The following is a 25,571-nucleotide window of genomic DNA, read 5'->3' as shown; positions in this document are numbered from 1 at the left end:
ACTTGCCATCTGCCTCTGTGGGGATGGAATCCTATGCAGCTGCAGCTGTTGACCTTTGACCTTCAGGGGAGTTCAGGGTGAATAGCAGGAGTGAGACACTTTTGCTGCAGGTGAAGAATCCGCCTGCCAGAGCAGGGGACGCAAGAGGCACGGGTTCATCCCTGGGTTGGAAACATCCGCAGGAGGAGGAAGTGGCGACCCACTCTAGTATTCCTGCCTGGAGAATCCCCTTGGACAGAGGAGCCTGGTGGGCTACAGTCCACGGAGACTTCAAGAGTCAGATGCAACTCAGCACTTGCACATTCGTGCACTCTCACACACACGCAGCACACACGTGTTCCAGGGTGTGGAACAGACCTTTAAATAGATATTTTCAGGAACTGATTTCATGAGTCCAATCCTTGCACCTCCTTGTATCTAGAAAAACACCAAATCCCTTCATGGTGACGTCAGCCCCTTGTGACAAGCAGAGAACCTTCAGTAAGATAAGTGCTTGATTGCATGAACACCGCCTTCACCAGAATCACCTCCCCCTCCTCTTTGGCGCAGTCTCCCAGAGCTGCCTGAGATGCTGGGCTGCAGCCCCCATGTTGCCCCGAGTAAGACTTAACTTGCAGCTCGCACACTGCGCATCCCTTTTTAAGTCAACACCAACCATATTAAGCCTGTTTAACAGGTGAGGACACCAAGGCTGAGAGAGGTCAAGGTCCTTGTGGTCAAAGGTAACTCAGCAGGGAGTAGCTGAGCTGGGGTTTGAACCAGGCCTAGGGACGCCAGGGCTGCAATCTGGATGCATGAGACGGAGGGCGTCAGGGACGTTCGGACAGTCTCTTGGTTTCCTTCCTGGCTCAGAAACCAGAGGCAAGGAGTTATTCTGGAGCCCACACTTCAGGAGCAGGTGTGTGTGTGAGCAGGCATACGTGAGTGCGCGCGCACGTGTGTGCGTGTGTGTACACGTGTGTGTGCACGTGCACGTGTTGCGTGTGTGCCTGTGTGCATGTGTGTGCACGTGCGTGTGCATGTGTGTGCACGCACATGCGTGTGTGCGCGCGTGTGTGCATGTGTGCGCGTGTGTGCACATGTGTGCGTGTGTGTGTGCACACGCACACGCATGCTCAGTTGTGTCCAGCTCTGTGACCCCATGGAGTATAGCCCGCCAGGTTCCTCTGTCTATGGAATTTCCCAGATAGGAATACTGGAGTGGGTTGCCATTTCCTCCTCCAGAGGATCTTCCTAACCCAGGGATCGAGCAGGTGTCTCCAGCATTGACTGCATTGGCAGGCGGGTTCTTTGCCTCTGAGCCACGCGGGACGTCAGGAGTGGGCGGGGCACTGACAGTGATGGGACGCAGGGGGCTGTTATTTTCAGAGACCGTGGTAACCAGGCAGGGGTGCGGCAGATGGGGCTGCTTTCTGGGAGGCCTGGAGGTGATCCAGACGTTCACTTGTGCAATCATTTGTGCCTCCCAGAATGTTTTCTTCTCCAAAATGAGTTTTCACCCTTTTCTTTGCGTTCTGATGGTAACCTGCTTGTCTTGCCTGTATGCGTGCCAAGTTGCTTCAGTCATGTCCGACTCTTTACGACCCCATGGACTCTACCCCACCAGGCTCCTCTGTCCAAGGAATTCTCCAGGAAAGAATACTGGAGTGTGTTGCCATGCTTTAGGATTTAGACCTTCCCGATCCAGGGATCGAACCCACGCCTCTTATAACTCCTTATAACTTGGCAGGTGGGTTCTTTACCACTAGCGCCACCTGGGAAGCCCAACCTGCTTGTCTTGGGTGTGCTTAGAGAGACCCCAAGTTCTTTCTGGAGGTGGGTGCAGGAGAAATCATAAATAGATGAAGGCATCTGTGTGGTGGCTTGTACGTCTTTCTGGAGTCTACATTCTCACCAGATTCCCCCAGTAAACGCTCAGTGTGAGCTCCTGACACGAAGCCCAAAGAGAAGCACCCAGAAAAGTCCTCCAGGGGAGCACGCCCACCTTCCGTTCTTACCTAAGCGTGCATGGGAGGACCGCAGGCCAGATTCTCTCTGCAGACTGGCTCTGCCCTTGGCAATCTTCTTGTCCCACTTTCTGATTTTACCCACAGGGAAACTGAGGCCCAAAGGGCCAAGGAGGGTACTAGGGTCATCTGCTCAATTTGCGAATTTCACTGTACACCTGCTGTGTGTCGAGCCTCGTGTTGAGAGCTGAGGATACAAGGTGGTGGGGAGATCTTGTCTTCCTTCTGAAAAACCTGGGTAAGGAGAGTGGGGGCTTATCCTCCTGGTGGGTCAGGAATAAAACATTAAGCAGGGATGTGGCAGGTACCCCACGAAGCATAGCGCAAGTCAGCTCGCAGCATGCGGGTCAGCAGGCACCAGCTCCTGCCAGGCCTGACGGGGCAAGCTTGTCCTCTAGCTTGGGAGCAGACTGCCGCTTCCTGCCTGGCCACCAGGAAGAGCCGACTCATCGGACATGAGTCTGAGCAAGCTCTGGGAGACAGTGAAGGACAGGGAAGCCTGGCGTGCTGCCATCCATGGGGTTGCCGAGAGGTGGACACAACTTGACTGACCAAACAACAACCAGGCAAAGCATTTGGCTATGTAGTGTGAGAAAGCGTGCACGCGTTTGTGCAAAAATGTGCATGTCCAGGGCTGAAGCTACTCTTCATTAGCGCAGTGAGACCCCTCTGGCGGTGGGGGTGTACTGGGGAGCCACGGTCGTGGACCCTGGGGAAGAGCAGCTCTGCGGGGGCAAGCGGCTGCCTAAAGAAGGTGTCACACCCAAGGACCCGCTCGCTTCGGTTCTGAAGGCTGATGAGTTTACCAGGTGATCAAAGGGAACGGGACCCAGTGAATATAAAGCATCAGAGCACCAAAACAGGAATGGGGCTTCTTAGGGAGGGATGGGAGGGGAGTGCGGCCCACCCACCCGGGACGCGGCAGGGCCTGGACTGGGATCCGCCACCTTAAAGTCTTCTAGAAAAGGGGGCAGGTGCAGAAACACTAAGTATCTCCACCCCCAAGGGCTCTTCCTTCCCCATCCTGGTGCTGCCTTGGACCTCGGGTCTGGTTGTTCAGGGTCTGCTTTCCTTCCCGAGTTTGAAGCCCTGGGAAACCACAGAATGTGTTCCACGGGCTTCTGAACCTGGTGGAGCCGGTCCAGCTCCCGTCTCTGGCATTCCTGGCTGTGTGGCCTTTGGTTATTCACTCACCTTCTCTGGACCTCAGTGTCTTCACCTGGAAACGGGGTTTGGAAAACAGTCCTCGCGGGACTGTTGGAGGAGCGCCCGGGAGGCCAACGTGAAGGGTCCGCCCCCTGCGGCACAGCAGCCCCCGACCCCTGCCCTTCACCCTCCTCCAGGGGATGACCCCCCTCAGGAAGGGGCCCCCCCTTCTGCAGCAGAGCCCCAGCTCTGCCTTCCGAGCCCGCGGAGGGTCCTCCCGAGACGCTGCTCCCCGAGCCCACAGGCGCCGCGGGCGGGCGCGAGAAGGCTGGAGAGGCGGCCGCGGCCCTTACCTGACCGTGGACTGGTACACCAAGTCCTCGCGCCGGCGGTAGCTCTCCATGTGCGAGAAGTTGGTGGAGAACATGGCGTCGAAGGTGAAGATCTTCTGCTTGATGGTGCCGCCGTCCGTCACCTGCAACGCAGCACAGAGCGGCCGGGTGAGCGCCGCCAGCCCCGCCCGACCCGAGGCGGAGGGTGGGCTCCCGCCCGGACGCTGGGGAGAGCCGGGCAGCCCCGGGGGACTCTCCGGGGGAGGTGTCGTGAGCATCGCTCTCACCCTCCCGGGTCGACCGTCCCCACTTGACGGCGTGCACGCTGAGGCTCTGAACTCAAGTCCCTCCCTGAGGCCTGACGGTTCAGCAGGAGCAGGGCCATCCTTCTCTCGGGCTCGTCCCAGGGCCCCAGGTGAGGCCACTGCCGTGATCCCACTGATCGGCCTTGCCAAGGCGGTGATCAAAGCTTGGGGAGCTGCCCCGCCTGGGGCACAGACCGTAAATGTGTTTGGCCCAAAGCCATCCTTGCCCAAAGAAAGAGGAAAAGGGGGAACAGGCTGAACAGGAAGAGAGGAGAGGAACTGGGGTTGGGAAGCAGTCCCCCTGGGCCGAGATCTCGTATGATTTCAAAATGCTAAACGGCAACAATTTCTGATAAATTCTACAAGGGGGAGGGCCAGAATAGCAAGGGAGTCCAGAGGCGGGGCAGCACCCAGCCTGGAGACAGAGTAATCCTGGAGGGCTTCCTGAAGGAAGCAATGTCTCAGTCGTCTTCTGAAGCAAGAGTGGAAGTCAGCCTGGCACCTGGAGGGAGGGCTCTCGAGGCAGAAAGGACAGCAGCAGCAGAGGCCTTGGCATGGGAAAGAGTGACGTGTGCTCAATAAAAGGAGCCTATTCAGAGTACCTGGGGCGGAGGGTAAGTGAAGCCAGTGAAATGAGAGCTTCATTAGGGAGTGCCTGGTAGGCAAAAGAACTCAGCGCTCCTGAGGGCCAAGGAGGCACAGAGTTTCAGCTTCTGTTTACAAGCTCCTTCTGATTGAAGGGACTTGTCTGGAGACCGAGGAACCTGGGGGAGCCTGGGAGTGACCCAGTCGACTGAGGGGGGGGGATGCAGAGAAGACGACATGGTGGGGGCTTGCCTGCCTCCGGCTGCCCTTGGCACAGGTGAGGAGGGCGGGCACGAGGTCCCCATTTCACACAGGGACACGGAGGCCGCAGAGGGTAGGGGCTCCCAGGAGGTGGCAATAAAGCCCCCGCTGGAGGACAGAGGCTGCTCGAGTGCCCAGCTGCTCACAGCTGATTAAAAGCCGGACCCCAGTGTGCCCTGATCCCGCCACCTGCCCGCCTGCACCCCCACCCCCAGGACCGGGCTGCTCCTTGCTAATGAAAGTGTTACTCCACAAAGCAGCAAGGTATGTGTTGTCACTGTTTCAATTATTTATCTGTTTACCCGGCTGCAGTTTTCTGCTTGTCTCAGCAACTCTATTATAGACTGGGAGCTTGCAGCCTCTCACCACTCAGCTGGGCTCCGTGCTAACAGCCTGCGATGGGGAGGCCTCATGCCTGGTCCTGGAGAAGTGGAATTAACTCCCTGTGGCTCTGTGTGCTGGAGGCAGGAGAGGGGGCTGGGAGGGTGGCAGCCAGGGAGGGGGTTTCTCCAAGGGGCTTCAGGGATGCGGGAGGTGCTAAAAGCCGCCTGCCCAGCCTAGCCAAGGCAGCACTGGATCCTCCGCCTCCCTGGGAGGACCGGCCTCAGCACAGCTGGGCCACCCCGGGCACATCTGGATCCCAGCTGACTTGGACCACATCTGTCTGGCCAAGGTGGCTTTGCTGCTGGTTTTTGGGCTTCCCTGCAGCTCAGACAGTAAAGAATCTGCCGGTAATGCAGGAGACCTGGTTCGATCCCTGGGTTGGGAAGCTCCCCTGCAGGAGGGCATGGCAACCCACTCCAGTATTCTTGCCTGGAGAATCCCCATGGACAGAGGAGCCTGGCGGGCTACAGCCCATGGGGTTGCAAAGAATCAGACATGACTGAGCAGCTCACACTTTAAAGAACAGAGATTCAGTTCAATCCAGCCAGCATTTATTGAGTGCCAGCTGTGTGCCAGCCACAGGCAATGCCAGTATGGATCACCCTCCTGAAACTGCAAGTTCGTGAGAGTAGGAGTCTACCAGTGCTGGGGTCTCCAGGGAGCCCTGGCTGGCGAGGTTCAGAGTGACGGCAACACATTCACGAGCTCCGGGACCCTGAGAGGGGCGGCAGTGAGACTTGCCACTACAAGGCTTCTCCTTGCTGAGCTCACACCTCTGCGTCTCCTGCAGGCTCATCCACAGCTCATGCATTTCACTTGCTTCCTCTCTGGGGGGTTCACGCTTTTTTGACCGCGCTTGCAGTGCAGGGCTTCCCCGGTGGTGCTAGTGGTAAAGAACCTGCCTGCCAGTGCAGGAGACATAGAGACGCGGCTTCGATCCCTGGGTCGGGAAGATCCCGTGGAGGAGGGCATGGCAACCCCCTCCAGTCTTCCTGCCTGGAGAATCCTACGGGCAGAGGAGCCTGGCGGGCTGCGGTCCATGGGGCCACGAGGAGTCAGACAGGACTGAGCGACTAGCACGCAGCACGCAGTGAGTCAGCAGGCGGGCTGTCCCATCCTCTGGTCTCTCCCCTCGCTTCTCACCAGCTTCCCAAATGGGGACTCAAGAGGGCGGAGGGAGAGGAGCAAAGTGCCTTTAAACCAGAGCCCTGCACTGGGAGACGGTTTTACTGCCTCCTCGCGGGGACATCTGGCAATGTCAGGAGCCAGGCTTGGTTGTCACAACTCAGGGGCAGGGAAGCTGTAACCCTCTTACAAGGTACAGGACAACCCCGCCCCCACCGCCGCCACCGCCATACACACACACACAGACACAAAGAATTATCTGATCCAAGGCTGGGAAATCTGCTTAAAGTCCTTCCCTTTTCGGATAGCAGAATAGACCATAACCTCCCCATTTTGCAGATGAGGAAACTGAGGCTTGGAGAGGCAAGGTGATGCAGCTGAGGTCCCACACTGAGCTCTTGGCAGAGTGCTGGCTCCCAGCTCAGGGTTCACATCCCACCCGCTAGGCTGCCAAGGGCTGTGAATGAACTAAACCCCTCCCTGGCCTTTTCTTTACCCTCAGCGGCTGCCTCGTTAGGAGGGAAAATGCCAGAAGCCAGCGGAGGTGTGAGGAATTTTCTGCTAAAGTCGTGAAAGTGGAAGGCACCCGCCCATTCGACTCGCAGCCTCGCCTCCCTTGAGGTGCTGCTGTTTCATCTCCTCCTAAACGCGCCAGCCCTTATCGGCCCAATCTCAAACTTCACTCCATTTTTTTTTTATTTTATTATACAAAGGAGGGTAAAAAAAATCTGTCAGTAAAACTGCCTCCTCAAATTTATTCTCCGGGACTGAGGTTTTTATTGCTGGGAAAATACACCCACACCCTGCGTACACTCACAGGTACCCACACACACACCCCAGATAAAACACCGGAGAATTATCTGAGTCGTAAATCGCCGTTTCAGGCCAAGGGACAGGGGAGTTTCAAGGACACGCGTAGTCTTCTTTTCCTTTTATTTACACCTTTTTCTCTGGGGCTGTGTCTGGCCGCTGTGGTTATACTGGCCGCGGGCAGCTTGAGACAAGCACTCACTGCTTCCACCCAAGGCATCCGCTGCCCCAGCTCCCTGCCGCCGACTCGCCAGTCTCCCTCAGCCTCAGGGAGGGTAAAGGAAAGTTACGGACTCGAAATTCGCTCTCAGACTCTGTGTACCATGGAAGATAGAGCAGCCCACAGCCAAGTGAGAGGCCAGAGCCAGGGAGACCATGGCTGTAGCAACAAGCATTAGACAAGTGTCATCTGAGGCCTGCGGAGGAGCTGAGGCTTCCTTTGGAGGAAGGGGTAATCACAGGAGTCTTCCTGGAGGAGGTGGACCCTCTTCTGGGAGCACCTCGTCTCGCGCTGCTTCTCCCTGCCTATGGGAGGCTTGAGCAAGAAGGTAGACTGATGTCCTCCACACCAGTCGAATCCTTGACTTTTGGTTACTACTTTGTACTTTTGATCAGACTATCACACCTAAGTCTCCGTTCCCACATCTGTAAAATGGGGACAACCCGACTTATCTTCTTGGAAAGATTAAATGAGACAAGGCTGGGATAGATCGCCTGGTGTGTGCTCAGTGGAGATACCTACTGATATGAACACTAACACTTTTCTGAGTCACCACTTTTTCTGGGTCCCTTCTCACTCTTCAGGGCTAAAGAGCAGAATATCACTTGCTGAAAAACCAGAGGATACAGAAAGTCAGTCAATGAAAGAAAGGGTCCAACCCTGGGGAGGGGGCAGGTGGAAGGAGCTGAAAGCCAATGAGGGCCCGGAGGATGGAAGGCAAGGGTCCGTGCTTGCAGGGAGAGAGAACAGGGGCCCAGGAACTTGCTGAACTCTTGTATGATTGCATCAGCCCAGAGGAGGCTCCGAGCAAGGACTGGGGTGGCAGGCTAGTCGAAGAGACTCCAAGACAGTCTCCCAGAGCCCAGGGCAGGTGGGACCAGGAAGTCAGGACAGAGGATGGTGAAGCTGGCAGGGGCAGACAAGGTGCTGTTGGAGAGTTAAAGATGTGTGGGGTGGGGTTTCCTTCCTCCAGAGGGAGACGGGCTTGTGTGTTCAGCCATTCATTCAAGAGATTTTTATTGAATCAATAAAATGGCTTTGAATGTGAGCTACTTCTAGAACATACATTCTGTGAGGGCAGGGTCTCTATCTACCCTGTTGATGCTCTGCCCCCCAGAGCTGGGTGCATGGTACTTAATCAGTAAATATTTGCTACACGAATGAGCTGATGCTGGGAAAGATTGAAGGCGGGAGGAGAAGAGGATGACAGAGGGTGAGATGGTTGGATCGCGTCACTGACTCAATGGACATGGGTTTGAGCAAGTTCCGGGAGCTGGTGATGGACAGGGAGGCCTGGCGTGCTGCGGTGCATGGGGTCGCAGAGAGTCGCACCCAACTGAGCAACTGATCTGAGTTGAATGCGCACCACGTGCCAGGCACTGGGGACCCCACGAGCAACCGAGAAGCCATCCCTGCTGCTTGACAACACAGACTTGCCCCAGGACGGCCTGCTGCGGCCATGCCTGGGTCGGATGGGGCTTCCTGGTAGAACCAGGCCCTGCGGGGAAAGTGGCGGCACCATCCGTGTGGTGATGCCCCAGAGAGAACCCACGTGCCCCTGATGCACTCTCTCTCGGGGGTCATTCTGAGACCGGTCGGGACCCAGGACCCTTTGGTGCTGTGCTTCCACCTGGACAAACTTCTCAAAAACACGAAGGAACTCTGTGGGACTAGACATAAGTGCACGCGTGCTGCAGCGGGAGCAAATTCGGGACCAAATGATGCAAAAGACCAAACCCCCCGCCCCCAAACCAGCTGCCACTTCTAAAGAACTGGGAGCAAAAATCAGGTGCCGGGAGGAAAGGCAGGCCCTCCGCATGCCCCCGTGCACTCAAGCCACAGGGGGGCACCCAAGCCAGCCCTCTGGACACACCCCTGCCCTCAGCCCGTGTGAGGGATCCGTTCTCGCCAGCAACGCCCTTCCCCTGTGACTTGTCCTCTCTCCCTCCTGAGGCAGCAGGGGCCCAGCGACGCCTTGCTTGAGTTTCTTGTCTGTCCTGTAGTCAATTTCTATTGATCTGGAAAGACCAAGAACCCCGGCTGGTATTGGTTCCCTGAATGATCAGCTACAGCGGACGGAGACCTGGGTTCTAAATCGCTCTGCACCTCTCCTCTCTCCAGGCCTCAGTTTCCCGAAATGCTCAGTGAAGAGGCGTGGGGCAGGGTGAGCTCTGAGGGCTGTTTCTACTCTGAATGCCCAGGTGCTCTGATTCTGGAACAGCTGGCCCTGGAGGCCGCACCTCCATGTGCCCTGCCCACTCAGCCGAGGCTCCACAGCTGCCCCCGGGTCCCAAGGCTGCCTGACCCCATTCCAGGGCCCCCATTGCCCCCGACCAGCACATCTGGCTTCAGCCAGGCTGGGTTGATTTTGCAAGTGCAGCCACCAAAGCATGGCAAACTGACTGAATCCAGCCAGCAGCAAGAGAGCCTGCGGGGCTGACAGAGGTTTTCAATTTGAAAAACAAATAAGTTTCCAACTCTAGCCTCCTCCCAATGTCCCTGGGTGCCATCATCCAGAGAAGAAAAGAAAAAAGGAGTCGGGGGAATCGCCTCCCCCTACCCCGAACCTCCTCCTCTTTGTGTTCCACAAAACCAATTACAGGTTGGAAATAGCTGTAATAAACTTGATATCCCACTTATGGGCCAATCCCGCCACGGCTGGAAAGTATAATAGTGGCAGAGAGTGAAAACCACTGGTGTATTTTGCTGGAGCTGTTCAAATCGCCTGCCTACATTATCCCAACTCCTCTCCAGCCGGGAAGGAATTTGCTCTCCTGGAAATGGTGCGGCTGAGGTCTCTGTGGTCGGGCAGTGAGAGGGAGCGTTTGCAAGGAGGGCTTTAATGAACTGATTAGACATGGAAGAGCAATGGTGCCTGGGCTCGGGAGTCAGGCCGGCTCAGGTTCAAATCCCAGCACCAGCAGGTTCCAGGCGGCTCCCAGGCTTTTAGAACGGGCAGGAGCCGTGGCTGCCGCGGAGGCTTGTCGCTGAGGGAAAGGGACGCTGAAAGTGATGAATGGTGGCCAGAACTCTGGGCCAAGCATGAGGAGGCTTAGCTCACCCGTGGGGGCTGTCACTGCTGGCTCTGGGCTCTCAAGCAAGTCGCCAACAGTCTTGGAGCCTCAATTTCCTTATCTGTAGAAAGTTCATCAGACCCAGGCCTCCCTGGTGGCTCAGCCGGTAAAGCATCTGCCTGAGATGCAGGAGACCTGGGTTTGATCCCTGGGTCGGAAAGATCCCCTGGAGAAGGGAATGGCAACCCACTACAGTATTCTTGCCTGGATAATTGTATGGACAGAGGAGCCTGGCAGGCTACAGTCCGTGGGTTTACAAAGAGCTGGACATGACTGAACGACTAACACTGAATTGTTAAAAATGCCTTAAAGAGCCCGTGAAATGCCCATATGTGAAAGCATCTTGTAAAATGTGAAGAGCACATCTAGAAACTTCGGCCATGCAGTGGCACCTGGAAGTCTCTTCTCCACCCCACTCAACCTCGAGTGCCTAGCATGGGTTTTGGCACATGGTCTGCCCTTAACGTACATTTGTGGAGTGAATCAATGAGTCAGCACAGAAGGAGTGTTCTGAAGTCTACTTAGACATGTCTCCATCCAACCACTCAGAAATTATGCGGAGAAAGTTCCCTCCGAGGACCGGTGCAAAGGTGACACCAGGTCAGCCGCTGCTGGAGAAGGGCTGAGATCAACTCAGCCTCAGCACTGGGGCCAAGCCGTCTGTGCATTCGGGCATTCGCCTACTGACTGAGTTCCTCTCGAGAGCTATGCTTGATTCTGGGACAGCTGCCGCGGACGCAGCTTCTGAGCCAGTGAAGAGTCATCTCACTTAACCGTCTGCAGTGGGTGTCTTCCAGCTCCTCCAGCAAAACCTGAAGCCCCAGAGGGCTGAGACTTCATTTCCTTCAGGGTTGTATCTCCCCTCCCAGAGCACAGTTGGTGACAGAGGGGGCTCTTGGTCAATATTTCTATAGAAACGAAATCTCTTGTACAGATGCAGAAACTAAAGGCCTGAAGGGCTGCTGCTCACCCAGGCTGCGCAGGCTGTCAGCGAAAGAGTGAAGACTTGAACCTGGGTCCGGTTCTGAGGTCCAGAGAGGAAGTGGCCCAGTTAGTGGTAGAGTCGGGTGAAGGGTTGGGTGGGACAAGGAAGGGAGTGGGGATTCTAGGCAGAGGGAAACGCGGGCCAGGCACGGGCACCTACTCAGAGGGGAGCAGGGAGAGCAAAGGTGGAGAGCACGAGGGCACAGTGGCGCAGCCTCCCTGCGGCTCGCTGTGCAGCGGGAAGGCCACAGGGCTCCTGCCTTCCCTGTTGCCATGGTGACCCGGGGCCACTCTTCCTCTAGACTCCCTGCCCACCTGCTCCCCGCCCTGAGTCTGCTCTTGTATTGCCCTGGGAGTGGGGGCTGGCGGGCAGCCACAGAGAGGAGAGGACAGGCTCCCCCGGGGCCTGGGGGAGGAGGGTGCCGGATTCCCAGGGAACACGGGTGCCCCTCACCACGCCCCTCCGGGTGGCCAGGTCCCACCCCCACTCTATCTCCCTGTGAGCCCTGGCTTCTGGCAGGGCTGGGCTCGGGGTAATTGGCTTCCCCTTGTGTGTGTGGGAGATCCAGTTTTGACAGAGACAGCTGGTGTCATAAATTGCCTTGTCTCATCTGGTTACCATGCAAAGGCAGACAGCAGCTCGGGGATGAGGTGCGGGGCGGGCCCGGGCCGGAGGCAGCTGAGAATGGCAGGCAGGGGGGGCGGCAGCTGGCTCTGTGGGCCTCACGCACGTGGACAGGAGCCTATGCAAGTGTGAGGAGGTGTGTGTGCAACGGGTGTGGGCGCAAGGGGGTGCCCAGGGCTGCTGGAGGCCAGCTCCTGTGAGTGAGCACCAGTGCAGGTGAGAACGCCTGTATTCGGGGGTGTGGGGATGGACAAGGGCGAGTGGATGAATCTGCATGCTTCTGGGTTTTGTGGAAGGATGCACACGTGTATGTAAAGCAAAGCAGTGGTGAGACTGTCTCATGTAGGCCTAGATGCGTGTGGGTGTGTCAGCAAGACTGTGTGCACGTTCAGGATTGCGTGTGGGGTTGTGGATTCACAGTGTGTGTGCCCCTCTGTGTGCATGAATGACGCCTCACCCATGATGGAAGCCCGGTTTATACCCCCTGTTCCCTGCTCTGGGCCGGGGACAGGGGACGTCAGCTGAGGCGGGTGTGAGGGGAGTGTGTGCCTGAGAAATGCCAGGCTAGGAAACACCATCACGCCAACGCTGCCTCTTTGCCATCACCCACCCCCGGTTCAACCAGTCAAATGCAGAAACCACAGTCAGGACCCAAGCACCAAAGCCCCCAAACTCCACCAGACTCAGGATGCTGTCTCCTATGTCACCCTAAAATCCCTCGCTGCAAGGGACAGGAAGGGTCTGGATAGGTGCTAGAGGCACACATCTGTGTACAGCAGCCTGCCCTGGCCAGGTGGGAGCAAGGTTTGAACATGCCCATTTTCCTGAAAGCCCATCCCAGAGTCCTTCACTGTCTCCCAGAGCTTCCTCAAACTCATGTCCATTGAGTCAGTGATGGTGTCTAACCGTCTCATCCTCTGCCGCCCCCTTCTCCTTTTGCCTTCGTTGTAAAATTCTTAGCATGGTAAATATTCTTTAGTAGATATTACTGGGGCTATACCTTTGTTGCAGGAAGGTGGGGAGCCCCTGAGACTTCAAGCAGGGGAATAATAGCTCCACCAGGGTCAGAGCAGCCCTCCTGACTGCGTGGGGACAGCCCAGCTGGGCCAGGCGGGTCTGGGCTGGGGAGAGGCCTCTGGAACACAGGGAAGATCATTTGTCCAGCCCCCTTTTCAGGGCTGCGGCTGATGTGGGATCCCACGAGCTGCTCGGGCAGGGGGTGGGGGGTGGAGGCACGGCTGCCCCGCCTCTGACCCGGGATCCGTGTATCTGCGTGCGGTCCCCTCCGGGCAACACCCTGCCAGCGTCCTGCAGCGCCCGCTCAGTGCCCGGCCCCCAAGCCACCCCCGTGCTGCTGGCCGGCAAGCACACCTGTGCGGACAGCACGCATTCAGCAAGGGTCACCATGGGGACAGTGCCGGCACGGTCAGAGGGGCTGCCATTGTGGGCAGGGACTTCCTGTGCCAGGCTGCTGGCCGTCCACACCCGGCAGGCGCTGCGAGTGACTGGCCTGTGTCGGGGTGGCTGGGCCCTGGCAGACGGGCGGACACGACCCATCGGCCTCCTGCGCCAGCCTGCCCACCTGCCACCCGGGGGGCGGGGTGCACCCTGCCACTGTGAGAGCACACGGCATCGCCAGCAGCCCGGCTCGGTGGAGCCTGTCTGTCGGTCTGTCTGTGGCCGCCCCGGTCAGCCCCAGAAGCCTGCTGGAGAAAAACAGCAAGGGCGAGAGCCCCTCTCGGCTCAGCCAGTAAGTGACAGTGGATGCTGGGATGTTTGCCTTCTCTCTCTGAACCTCAGTTTCCTTATCTGTTAAATGGGGGCAGAGATGGCCGTCTCTAAACTCACTTCCTGCTATTTCGTGGAAGTGGTACTGTGGGTGGCAGAATTCTGCGATCTGAGGGGTGAGACTAAAGCCTATCCAACCCTGCTCACTTCTTCCTTACTTCAACAAAGAATCACTGCGTGCCTGCTATGCGGCAGAGACCGCTTAAGGTGAAGTCATGAACACGTCCAAGTCCCTCTTCTCCTGGAAACCTGGTACTAGTGGGAGGAGACAGCTAAGAAACCAAAGTAAGGAAGATGGGAAAACGCACCAGACTGGGGCAAGTGCCCGACGGGCAAGGCAAACTGCTGGATGGAGGAGGCGGGTGCTGCTGTCTGCGCTCGGGTGTGTCCGACTCTGGGCGACCCCGTGGGCTGTGCCCCATCAGACTCCTCTGTCCGTGGGATTCTCCGGGCAAGGACACGGGAGTGGGTGGCCATTTCCTCCTCCAGGAGAAGGTGGCAGCCACAGCACATTAGGCATCCAGAGGAAACCTGTGTTTGGAGCTTAACTTTATATTTAGGCTGAGATCCCAGCAAGGAGGTGGGGTCAGGCTTGCTTGGAGAGAATCAGGTTGCTTTCTGCCAGCTCCTTGTGAAGCCCTGTTTGTTCACTGCTTCTGGCTTCTCATTTATACCCGGCAACACCCCTGTGGGCAGAGCTGTCTGCATTTTATAGATGGGGACACGGAGTCACGGAGAGGTCATCGGGTTTGCCAACGTGCCCACCATCCAGACTCAGCTCGGGGCATTCAGTCCTTTTTCTTCTGTGTCTTCACAGCCGACTTCCACTTTCCTGAACACCAGTCTTAATGTCTGTCACAGCTGCGTGGCCTTGCCCTCGTCGCCCCCCGCCACTGCCCTGGCCTGGTCCTCCGGCATTGTATTTTATTCCCTATCATTTGGCTGTGAACATTTTCAAACATACAGAAAAGTGCAAAGAATTTTAAAGCAAACATCGGGATTCCTACTCCGCAACGCCGACAGTGAACTTACCCAAGCTTGCTTTATCGTATGCTTCTCTCCCTGCACCCACCCATCCACCAGAGTTGCACCTGGTGCTTTCTGAAGTCGGTTGCAGATGCCTCCACATTTTACTCCTGCGGCCTGCATATCATTAGAGTTACATTTATTCCCAGTTCTCTTCTGGGAAAATTTACATACAGTGAAACGCACAAGCCTAGAGTGCATTACTCAATGGGTTCTGGTAAATGCGCCCGCCTGTGTAACCCAAACCTCTCTCACTATGCAGGACACCACCATCAGTCCAGAAAATTCCTCCACTCCTGCTTAGCCAATCCTTGCCCCCAGAGGCAACAATTATTTTGATTTTTCTCACATCATTTTTTGACTGTTCCAGAATGTCATATAGGGCTTCCCTGATGGTTCAGACGGTAAAGAATCTGCCTGCGATGCAGGAGACCCAGGTTGGATTCCTGGGTCGGGAAGATCCCCTGGAGAAGGGAATGGCAACCCACTCCAGTATTCTTGCCTGGAGAATCCCATGGACGGAGGAGGCTGGTGGGGTTGCAAAGAGTCGGATCCACCTGAGTGACTAACACTTAACCAGAATGTCGTATGAGTGCAATCATACAGTAGGTAGTTTTTAGAGAAGGCTTTTTCCTCCCAGCATCATATTTTTGGGATCCACCCGAGTTGTTCGATGTGCCTACAGGCAATCCCTTTTTATCACTGAGTAGTATTTTATCGGAAGATGAGACTGGTTTGTTCCATTGCTCTTTTGTTGATAGACGCCTGGATAGTTTCTGATTGGGCTCTACTCTGCACACGGCTGCCAAGAATATGCTGATACTTGGGGTTTTAAACGGGTGAGTGTTTTTATTTCTCTTGCTACTGCTATGTTTGCCAAGAGTCAGTTCATATCAACAGGTGTTTTCTGAGTGCCTACTACATGTCAGACGCTGCGCTAGATACAGAGGTGTGTGATCCCGGCTCAGACCTTGGGCTCTGGAGGCTCCAGGCAGGCAAGAATGTCAGGAGCGCCTGCTAGGAAACAAGCGCCCTGCAGGTCATCATGTTTTATCCTCACAACAGCTCGGTGGGATGTTCTTTGTGACCCCAGTTTCCAGAGGCGGCAACTGAGGCCAGAGTGATGGAGTGACCTGTCCAAGACAAGCAGCAGAGCTGGGCTGCAAACTCGGGGTGACGCCAACCTGTTCTCTTTCCTTTGTCCTGAAAGATGCTGAAGCAGCAACCCGGGGAGGCTAGGTGATCTCCTCAAGGTCACACTGGCAGCACAGAGACAGGAACACCAGCTCCTGTTCCCCCTGGGCAGCTCTCTTTCCAACACCACGCTGACTTCATCTCACGAGTCTTAACAGATAAGTTCTCAGTGTCTGTTGAACCACATTCCCTCCTAGAAATAAGGCTGGGAGAGCTGAGTTATAGAAGAGCCCGGCTTATCTGGGTGCATCTGTGTCCTGGGGCATGAGCCCGTCAGACTAAACTTATCCCCTGAGCCTGCTAATCTAGGACCACAGAGTTGTAGGCCCCAGGAATCAGGCGGAAGCCTGAGTTTGAGCGTCTGGCAGACAGGGAAAAGTGGTGGGCCCAGTGATGAGATGAGGAGGTTATGGAGGTCCAAAGTCATTTAATTAAAAAACAAACCCCCAGTGTATATCAAGCTAGAACAATCTTCAGGGTGAATTTGGCCCTGGACAATGGTTTTGTGAGCCCAGCGTTAAGCAAACAGAGAAGGTGATACCAGTTGTTGGAAAGATGACTGTTATGTGGAGGATTAAAGATGGGGCCACACTCTTTGACATTCCCTCTTTGAGAGACGGGGGATCTGTGCTCTCTTCCTCTGAACCGGGCACATTCTGTGACTGCTTTGATCAGTGGGATGTCTAAAAGTGCCAAAGTGTGCCAGTTTCCACGTCCAAGCCTTAGCAGGCTGGAGGCACCCACTTCCTGTCTTTGCCCATGGTGATAGAGAGACCGAATCAGAGGGGAGAGGGACGTACAAGCCCAGCCTTGCCTACACGAGAGTAAAGCTGCCTTGGCCCCTGCAGACTAGACCAACCAGCAAACCGAACACGACACCAGTAACCCCTGGTGACACCATTCGAGGCGTCGGAATTGCCCAGCCAAGCCATGCTTGAATTCCAGACCCACACAGTTGTGTGATACAATAGCATAGCCGTTGCTTTAAGATGCTGCATTTTGGTGTGATCTGTAGGCAGAAATAACCATGGCAGCACGCTCCTCCTGTTGTCAAGGAGGACGTCGTGCCAGCCTCCACCCACCAGGGCCACCTCCATCACGCTGCGAGAGCTTCGGGTTGGAGTCACATTTGCGTGTGCAGGGCAAGAGGTTGTATCAGGTGGGGTCTGGCAGGAAACACGCAAAGAGCATAAATGAGGAAGCTTCAGAGTTATTTACAAAGATACGAGCAGAGGTATCCCAGTAAGGCTTGCCTGGCACCTGGGTCAGGGGCCAGCGAGAGCTGCTGGTTATTTAATAGCAGAGGGAAAAGGGCAAAGGAGTGGGGGTTTTACTTGCTCCTCGCTAAGAGTCAGACACGACTGAGCAACTTTACTTTCACTTTTCACTTTCATGCATTGGAGATGGAAATGGCAACCCACTCCAGTGTTCTTGCCTGGAGAATCCCAGGGACGGGAGAGCCTGGTGGGCTGCCGTCTATGGGGTCACAGAGTTGGACACGACTGAAGCGACTTAGCAGCAGCAGCAGCAAGAGAATGGTAGACGAGGGAAAAGGCTACCCAACAAGAGTTTAGGTAGAGGGACACAGGAGGGAAGAGCTGGGGGATGAAGACCTTGTCCTCATGCCTACTTGCCAGCCTGCCCCCATCTCCTGCAGGTGCCTCCCATTAACCAGTGGGCAAGAAAACCCATCGGTGCTAGTGGTATGGGTTAGCCTTCAGGCACAGCGATGGAGAAGCTGAGAGTGGGTCTGGGGGATGTGGGCTAAGATGTCCCATGGACCAAGACTCCAGGGAGCCTTGAGTGGCTACCCAGCTTGGCAAGTTTCCACTAGATCCTGTTCTCTGTCTGGCTGTCCCATAGCTGCATAAAGCGAGGCCCCATCTCCCAGCCCCGCTGCTACTCCATCAGACCATTCAGATGAATGTGTGGGAACCAGCATCAGAGGGGCTCCCATTAAACCATCATGTTTCTCCCCACCGCTGCTTCATGTCTGATCACCAGGACACACTTGGCAGGGGAGGGCGAGCCGAGCCCATCTCTGCTTCTTTGTCACTGCCAGGCTCCATGAAACGGGTGCAGAGGAGCTGAGAGAGGAAGCCAGTCCTTCACCCTCATGCCCTGTGGAGCAGGAGCTCCCGGGAAACCTGGGGCTTGGAGACCCCGAGCCCCGGCATGGAGCCCTGGGCCAGGATTTCTCCGCATAACTCTGCTCCCAGGATGCTCCTCCAGAAGAGCATGAGAGAGGCGTCCGTGGTCTGCTGTCCACGTAGGGGCGTGGAGCGCTGTTCTGAGAAGCTCTCACACTTGGTTTAATGCTCTGCGGTTGCCATCTTGGAATCTGTAATCATTTGCAAAGGAACAACCCCATATTTTCATTTTGCACTGGGCCAAACAAATTAGGTAGCCGATCCTCTTTCCAAGCAAGCAGGAGCTCTCTGGGTCTGACTCCTTTGCGGTCTTTACCATTTTTTACAGTTTGTTGGTCTGTGTTTGCTGGTGCTGGGTCTTCACAGCAGTGCGGGCTTTCCTCGAGTTGCAGCAAGCGGGGGCTGGACTCTAGGTGCGGTGCGTGGCCTTCTCGTGGCCGCGGCTTCTCCTGTTGCAGACCGCAGGCTCCAGGCTGTCGGCTCAGTCGCTGTGGCCCTCGGGCTTAGTTGCTCTGTGGCAGGTGGGATCTTCCCGGTCCAGGGATCGAACCTGTGTCTCCTGCACTGGTACGCAGATTCTTTACCACCAAGACGCCAGGGAAGCCCTGATTCATGCGTCTTAATCAGGACTCAGCAAACTCCCTGGTAGTAAATATTTAGAATCTGTGGGCTCTACAGCCTCAGCTGTTATAATGGAGCCCTGCTGGTAGATTGTAAAAGCGGTCAGAGGTAATCTGTAAACAAATTAATGGACATGGCCGTGTTCCAATAAAACTTTATTTGTAAAAACAAGATGGTGGGCTATATATGGCCTTTGGACCATAAGTAGCCAACTGCTGGTCTGGAATATAAGCCCCTCCTATCCTGTCTGCCTCTGGCTCATTCTATTTTCGGCAGCACTTCGTGGCATGCCGACTCTTAGTTCCCTGATCAAACCTGCACCCTCTGCAACAGAACGTGGAGTCTTAGCCACTGGACTGCCGGGGAAGCCTCTCTGGCTTACTCCTGATGACTCAGCTCAAAAGCTTTTCCTAGCTGCTCCTCTTTTGCCCTCCCCCACTGCACACCTGTACATGTTTGTTTATTGAGCCTGAGCTAAAAGGCAAGGCTTGCGCTGAGGGTTGGGGTTATAGTGTGAGGAAGACGGCATGATTACAGCCTTCATAGAGCTTCGTGGTACGTACCCAGGCGGGAGTCCCAGGTTACAAGCTACAGAAGGGCAGGGCTGGGACCATTTTGTTCAACACTGTATGTCCTCAGTGCAGTGACAAGATAACAGATGCAAGTGAACAGTTCACACATGCAGACAATTCTTTTTTTTTCCCCACCTGAGCCCTGCATCACCTTTGAAATGGGCCTGGTAGGTGTTTTCAACCGAGAGGTTGGGCGACTTGCCCCAAGACACACAGCAGCAGGCGAATGAGAGAGCTATATGCAAACTCCCAGGACAGGCCCTTTTCAACCACGCCCAGGAGTGAGGACTCAGCCCTGGCTTCCTAACCGAGCCCAGCCCGGAAGGACACCATGGGTAGCTGGAGTCACTCTACGCTGGGTTGGTGGGGGAGGAGTGGCTGGCTTATTTCCTCTGAGGGAGACAAAATGGAAGAGTTCGGTGTTGGTTTCCTATTACAAGGAAACTGTTCAATAAAAATCACCCAGTATATTAAAAAAAAAAAAAAAAAAAAAAAAACTTTACCTGGCTTTGAACGAATTTTTGGTGTTATTACAACAGGAAAAAAAAAATTCCATTTGCTTTTCATTACAGATCTGATTGTGTTTTGTTATTTTTTTGTCCCCAGAGAGTGAGGATTTCACTGGCAGGGTGATTACAAGAAGGAAAAAGGAGAACAGTGGGCTTTGGAGTCAGATGATCTTGGGTCCAATCCCGCTGGACCACTGACCACTGAGAGATGGAGGCCCCCGCTGGCTCCGTGAGCCTCAGACTCTCACTGACAAAGTGTGGGTGCCACCGCCACCTTCCCAGGGTTGTGGCAAAAATGAAACGATGCTGCTGCCAATAGTAACTACTCCGTGCCGATCACCTTTTTGACAGATGTGACCCCTGCTCTCAGGGAGCGTGCGTTGTACTAAGAGGGATGGCACACAAATAGAAAGTCAAAAGAGAGAGACAATTTCAAGTGATCATTGCTATGAAGCAAACAAACCAGAGCGTGAGTGGCTGGAGAGGGATCTGGGGATTCAATAAAAGGCCAGAGGAGCCTTCTCTAAAACTCAGATGAAGATGAGCCCAGAGATTTTCACGGTGAGTGAAGTACAAATGTCGATGTCATACGATACGTTGATATCATTTGATATCGATTATGTGTGGAATCTAAAATCATGATACAGTTGAACTTATTTGCAAAACAGAAATAGAGCCACAGATACAGGAAACAAGTTCATGGGTACCAGGGGATAAGAGGCAGGGAGGGAGAAACTGAAAGGTTGGGGTCGATGTATACACACTGCTCTGTGTAAAATAGATAACTAATAAGCATCTATGCACAGCATGGGGCCTCCCTGGTGGCTCAGATGGTAAAGACTCCGCCTGCCGATGCAGGAGACATGAGTTTAATCACTGGGTAGGGAAGATCCCCTGGAGAAGGGAATGGCAACTCATTCCAGGACTCTTGCCTGGGAAATCCCATGGACAGAGGAGCCTGGTGGGCTACAATCCATGGAGTCCCAAAGAGTCAGACACAAACCTGAGTGGCTAAACAGTGACAGCAGTAAAGCAGAGGGAGCTCTGCACAGCACTGAGTCACGGCCTGTGTGGGAAAGGGCTCTCAAAAGGGCGGCCGTGTGTATAAGTGGTGCGCTATGCAACACTCCTGAGACTAACACAACGTTGCAAATCAGCTGCACTCCAGTAACAATGAAGAAAACACACACAGACACAGACACACACCCCAGATGCTGAAGCACCAGCCTGGAAAGGCGCTTTCCAGGAGGAAGAAGCCAGCGCCACTGTGGAGGCCCTGAGATGGGGTGAGCTTGTGCTGGGAGAGGAGAAGTGGAGCTGGCAAGGTGCAGAGTTGCGGGCTCAGCTGAGAGACCCACCTACAGCCACACCACACAAGAGCTTAAAGGCTGGTTGGTGCAAGGAGGCTGAATTGTATTCTGGCTGCAAAGGAAAGACGTTGCAGGGTCTTAAGCAGGGGAATTCTCTGACTTGGCTTACCGGTTTTAAAGATCCTTGTGGCTGCTGATGGAGAAGGGATTGCAGGGCCCACAGGGGCAGGAAGACCTGGCCGGAGGCTCCCTAGTCTTGGGGGTAAGACAGCAGTTCCCATCAGGACGTGAGGTAGACAGACACCAGGCCCCCGATCCATTTCCTTTCACATATCCCTGTCATCAGAGGAGTTTTAATGCATGTCTAAAGGCCAGATGAAGAAAATTCTAAAGGATTTTCAGACCTTGGGCAGCTCTGAATTAGAATGCCTCTTTTATTCAGTGGCCAAGGCTGTGAAAGGCGGGGGGAGTCCCCTCTCCCCCACCACTTCTGGGCAGCCTAGCAAGAAACTAGGGGACGTGCTTAATCCGCCAGAGATCCAATTTCCTCCAAATCACTCATTTCAAAGCCAGAAAATGCAAGAAGGGACTGTCACGGTCATCTAGGCAGCAATGACATGGCCACAGCGATGGTAAGAATGTACTCGAGCTTCCCAGGCATCGTGCTAAGGGCCTTGTATGTGTTTTTGCCCCAAATCCTCCCAACTACCTTGTGAAGCTGGGCGACACCGAGCCCATGAGAGGCAAATCGACTGGCCCAAGGTCACACGGTCAGGGAGTGGCAGAGCCAGGCTTGGAAGCCGTGTGTAACCCCAGCCACTTCTCACTGGGGACGTTTTAGTGCACCCGTCAGCCTTAACCCTCCAGCTTCTCAAGAAGGCCGCCCCCCCCCCCCCGCAGCGACCCACTGAGTGATGGGTCAGGGGCAACTGTGGTCTTGGAGTTTCCCAGAGCTGATCTCCTTGAAACCTCTCCACATCCGTGAGCCGTGAGACAGCAATCTTCCTGTAACCCAGAGAGGCCACAGCCACCCAGCTGAGAAGCAGTACAGGTGGGTCTGAGCCAAGGACTGAGCCTGGTTCCTCCTCCATCCTGCTCCTTCTAGAGACCGGACCAGCCACTGTCATCCCTGAGTGGTCACCCCCATCTCCCACAGTGCCTGGGGGCACCGTGACTGCCTTTGAGCCTCCAGAAGGTGATCCGGTGGGGCAGGAAAGTGGACAGAGGCTTTTTCTGTGTAAGGCGGCCAACTGACCAGATTTGCCTGGGATGGAGAGGCTCATCAGGATATAGAACCTCTGGTTTTTGCGCCTCCAGAGTGGCAAGCAAACCACAAGCTGGTCTTCCTTAGTGGAGGCCTTGGATGTGGGGACTTACAGAACTAAAGCTAGGAAAGTCCTGGGTAAATGGGGATGAGCTGGCCACCTTATCTGTCATCCATGGATCAGATTGAGGTTATAGGGTGACAGATCCCATCTGTGTCAAATTAGCACTTTACACTGTCAGAGAAACTCAGAGATGAAATGCCGTGCCTCCAGTGAGTGGTGAGCTCCCCGTCATGAGAAGCATGCAAGCAACTGTTAGACGATGCTTGGTGAAGAGTCCCTGGGAGCCCATCCTCTGTCCCTTACTCTTAGGTGAGGCAGAGGAGCCGTCACTCTTAGCTCAGCTGGGCTGTTCAGCTCTCTTCTCCCCACATTTTACCTCCTCTTGGGCCTGCTGTCCGAGGTGCATTCCATGCCTGCTTGCCTCCACAGCTCACTGGCCCGCTAAGTGAGGCCTGGAAATCACCTGCACGGCCAGGTGAGTGTGACAGCGGTCAAAGGTGCAGCTTTGGTGGGAGAGTGACGTGTGATTTGCAGAAACGCTACCAGAGCAGCGAATAACACATGTGGCCCACGAGTGGGCAGAGACTGATGGCTTCAGGGGCACCGCTTCGGGCTGCTTTTTTCCTGTTGAAATCTCTGATAGACACTGATGTGAAGGAGCCTGAGATCCCTCCTCTCCCGGTGGGGACCGCCTGGGGGGCAGGAAGCCCGCTGTCAGCGAGCCTGGTCTGTTTCTAGGGTGGCTGACGCTGTCATCTCCACGGTTATGGTCAGAAACCTGGCCTCTAGTCAGTGGTGGGCACCGAGCAGCCTGCAGGGGGCCACAGGAAAGAGGGGCTGCGCCTGTGGACCACCTGCCTAGAGCCAGCTGTGTGCTCACGTGTCTTGATCTGAGTTATGGTCTAAAAGGCGCCCTCTGGCACCCAGCTGCCCCAGAGAGAGGTGAAGGAGATGCCAAGCATTGGCAGAACCCTGGGGGATGTTGGTCATCCAGGCTGGCTCCCCCAGTCCTCTGTCCATTCTTCCTAGAAAATCTGGGGCTGGAGAAAAAGTGCGAGAGACCAAGCCAGCAGGACAGATGCCTCCTAATTATCTCTCTTGTTTGAACTGAGATCTTCAAAGAGCCACTTCCCTGGGAATCGAGGGTGAGGGGACAGAGAGCATGCAGACTCTCTTAATTTTGCTTCCCCGCAGGGCTGGTAATTCAGCCACCAGGAATGCTCCAGGCTCAAAGAGGTGGGAGATGAAGCTGCCAGCAGGCAGCCCCGGTGCAGAGACACCGTCTGGCTTAGCTTAGGAGCGGAGTCCTTGAAGAGGAGATGCTCAAGGGAGGAGCTTCCCTCTGGAAGGAGCGCGGAGGGAGTTCAGAGCGTCAGAAGCACGTTTCTGAAGGGCTGGACAGCCTCTTGGTGTATGCTGAGGGGAGCTGGGCCCCAGAGAGGGGAGAGGACTTGCCAGAGGTCACGCACAGATGAGTTGCTAAGTCCATGGCTGTCTTTGCCTTCCTGGAAGCCTCTGTTCTTCCTCAAAGCTGCGGTACAGGGTGGTGAAGGCCTGGGGCCATCGGTGGAGAGAAAGGAAGGCCCTCCTTGATGCTAGGGTGGTAGAGGGGTGTGTCCTATGACTGGGGGTGTTTCAGCACCCGCCTTCCTGGAGCTGCCCGTCTGATGGCAGCCAAGTACTCCCTGCATGCGTCTGACTCTTTGCGACCCCATGGACTGCAGCCCACCAGGCTCCTCTGTCCATGAGAGTCTCAGGCAAGAGTACTGGGCTGGGTTGCCATGCCCTCCTCCAGGAGATCTTTCCGACCCGGGGATCGAACCTGAGTCTCCTGTGGCTCGTGCGTTGCAGGTGGATTCTTTACTGCTGAGCCGCTGGGGAAGCGCGGGGACTCCCTAGTGCTGGGGAACCGCCAGTCCGATGGTGGAGACACAGCTTCAGCCCTAACGGAGCTCCCCGTCCAATGGAGAGACAGCTCCGCATGGAGAGGGGCAGCCTCTGGACTTGGGGAAGCTTCCAGCTGAGAGGGGACCTTCTGCTCAGACCACTCCTTGGCTGAGATGAGCCCCTAATCCACTCTCCCCCGTGAACTTGCTGACACTCCTCTTGCTCCTTCAGGAAGTCCTCCCCAGGCACGCCGCCCTGTGACACAGGATCGTAGCCACGTGGGTCCTCCTTCAGCCACTAGGGAGGGGCTGACAGTCGCCCCAAAGCCTCAGGCGAATGCCCAAGGGGTCCCGCAAGGCATCCCACCTACCCCAGGCCTGCCATCCCATGAGCAGCGTGCAGTCTCTCTCACCCCAAAATGACATCAGAGCCCCTCAGAGGACGAGGAGCCCCCATTCCATCAGACACCCCCTTCACAGCACTGCTCTGGCCTCGCCTGCACCTTAAATAGCTGTGCCTTTCATGTCCTGACACGTTTGTTTACAGCTCATTTGCTCCTGGACGAAGAGGCTGGGTGGAGGACCTGGACACATCAGGAACAATCGACCCACTCAGGAAAAAAGATGGCCCTGAACTGACAGCGGCGGAGGGTTTTCTGTACAGAAGGCCCCGGAGCTACTGCAGAGGAAGGCACATTTGTGTGTGTTTCAACCTGTGGAATCTGCCATCCGCAGGGCCGAGGGGCACTCCCGCCGTGGGGGGCACATGGGTGACAAACGACCATCTTCCACCCAGAGAAGCCCGAGGCACAGTTCCCCAGCTGCTTCCCTTGTCCCCGCCCTGGAGGCCCCAGAACGGAGGTCAGCTGCAGGTCGGAGGATCCTGTCCTTCCCTCTGCTTCCAGCCCTGGGAAGAGCTAACTGGCTTTGGTTTCACAAGTTGGCGATAAGGAATTTCCTCCACTCCAAGCCGTGTGGGGGCGTGACCACCCTAAGCCGGGCTGGTGCAGAGACAGGCAAGCCCCCGCCCCAGCCTCGGGCCTCCCACCTGAGTGCAGGTGTTCTTCAGGATGGGCCACAGATGAGCCCCACCTCCGGGCTCGTCTCTGCTTCAGCTTCACTCCCTGGGGGCCCAGGGGTGCCTGATACCCCATCCACCACGCCACCTGGGAGCCTCCTACGCAACACCAGAAAAGGAAGCCTCAATGCTGATGGGTCAGGGAGCCCGTAGGGAGAGAAGCTTTGGAGTGTATTTTAGCATTTTAGGAAGAAATCTGCCCTGCAGATCAGGAGACCTGGGTCTCAGCGCCGGCTCTGCTACTGAGGCTGG

The 25,571-nt window shown here is 55.6% G+C and overlaps 1 protein-coding gene across 1 annotated transcript in view; it reads right to left on the bottom strand.

Annotated features, from left to right (window-relative positions):
• IGSF21 (immunoglobin superfamily member 21) overlaps positions 1 to 25,571 on the bottom strand; it is a 277,093-nt gene that overhangs the window by 82,912 nt on the left and 168,610 nt on the right. Inside the window, exon 3 of the mRNA XM_040229409.1 lies at positions 3,506 to 3,627. Within this exon, the coding sequence (XP_040085343.1) occupies positions 3,506 to 3,627 (122 nt within the window). The remainder of the gene's footprint in view (positions 1 to 3,505; positions 3,628 to 25,571) is intronic.

Source organism: Oryx dammah, unplaced genomic scaffold (genome assembly GCF_014754425.2).
Source record: "Oryx dammah isolate SB20612 unplaced genomic scaffold, SCBI_Odam_1.1 HiC_scaffold_27, whole genome shotgun sequence".
NCBI lineage: Eukaryota > Metazoa > Chordata > Mammalia > Artiodactyla > Bovidae > Oryx > Oryx dammah.
This window is presented reverse-complemented; position numbering and strand designations above follow the sequence as displayed.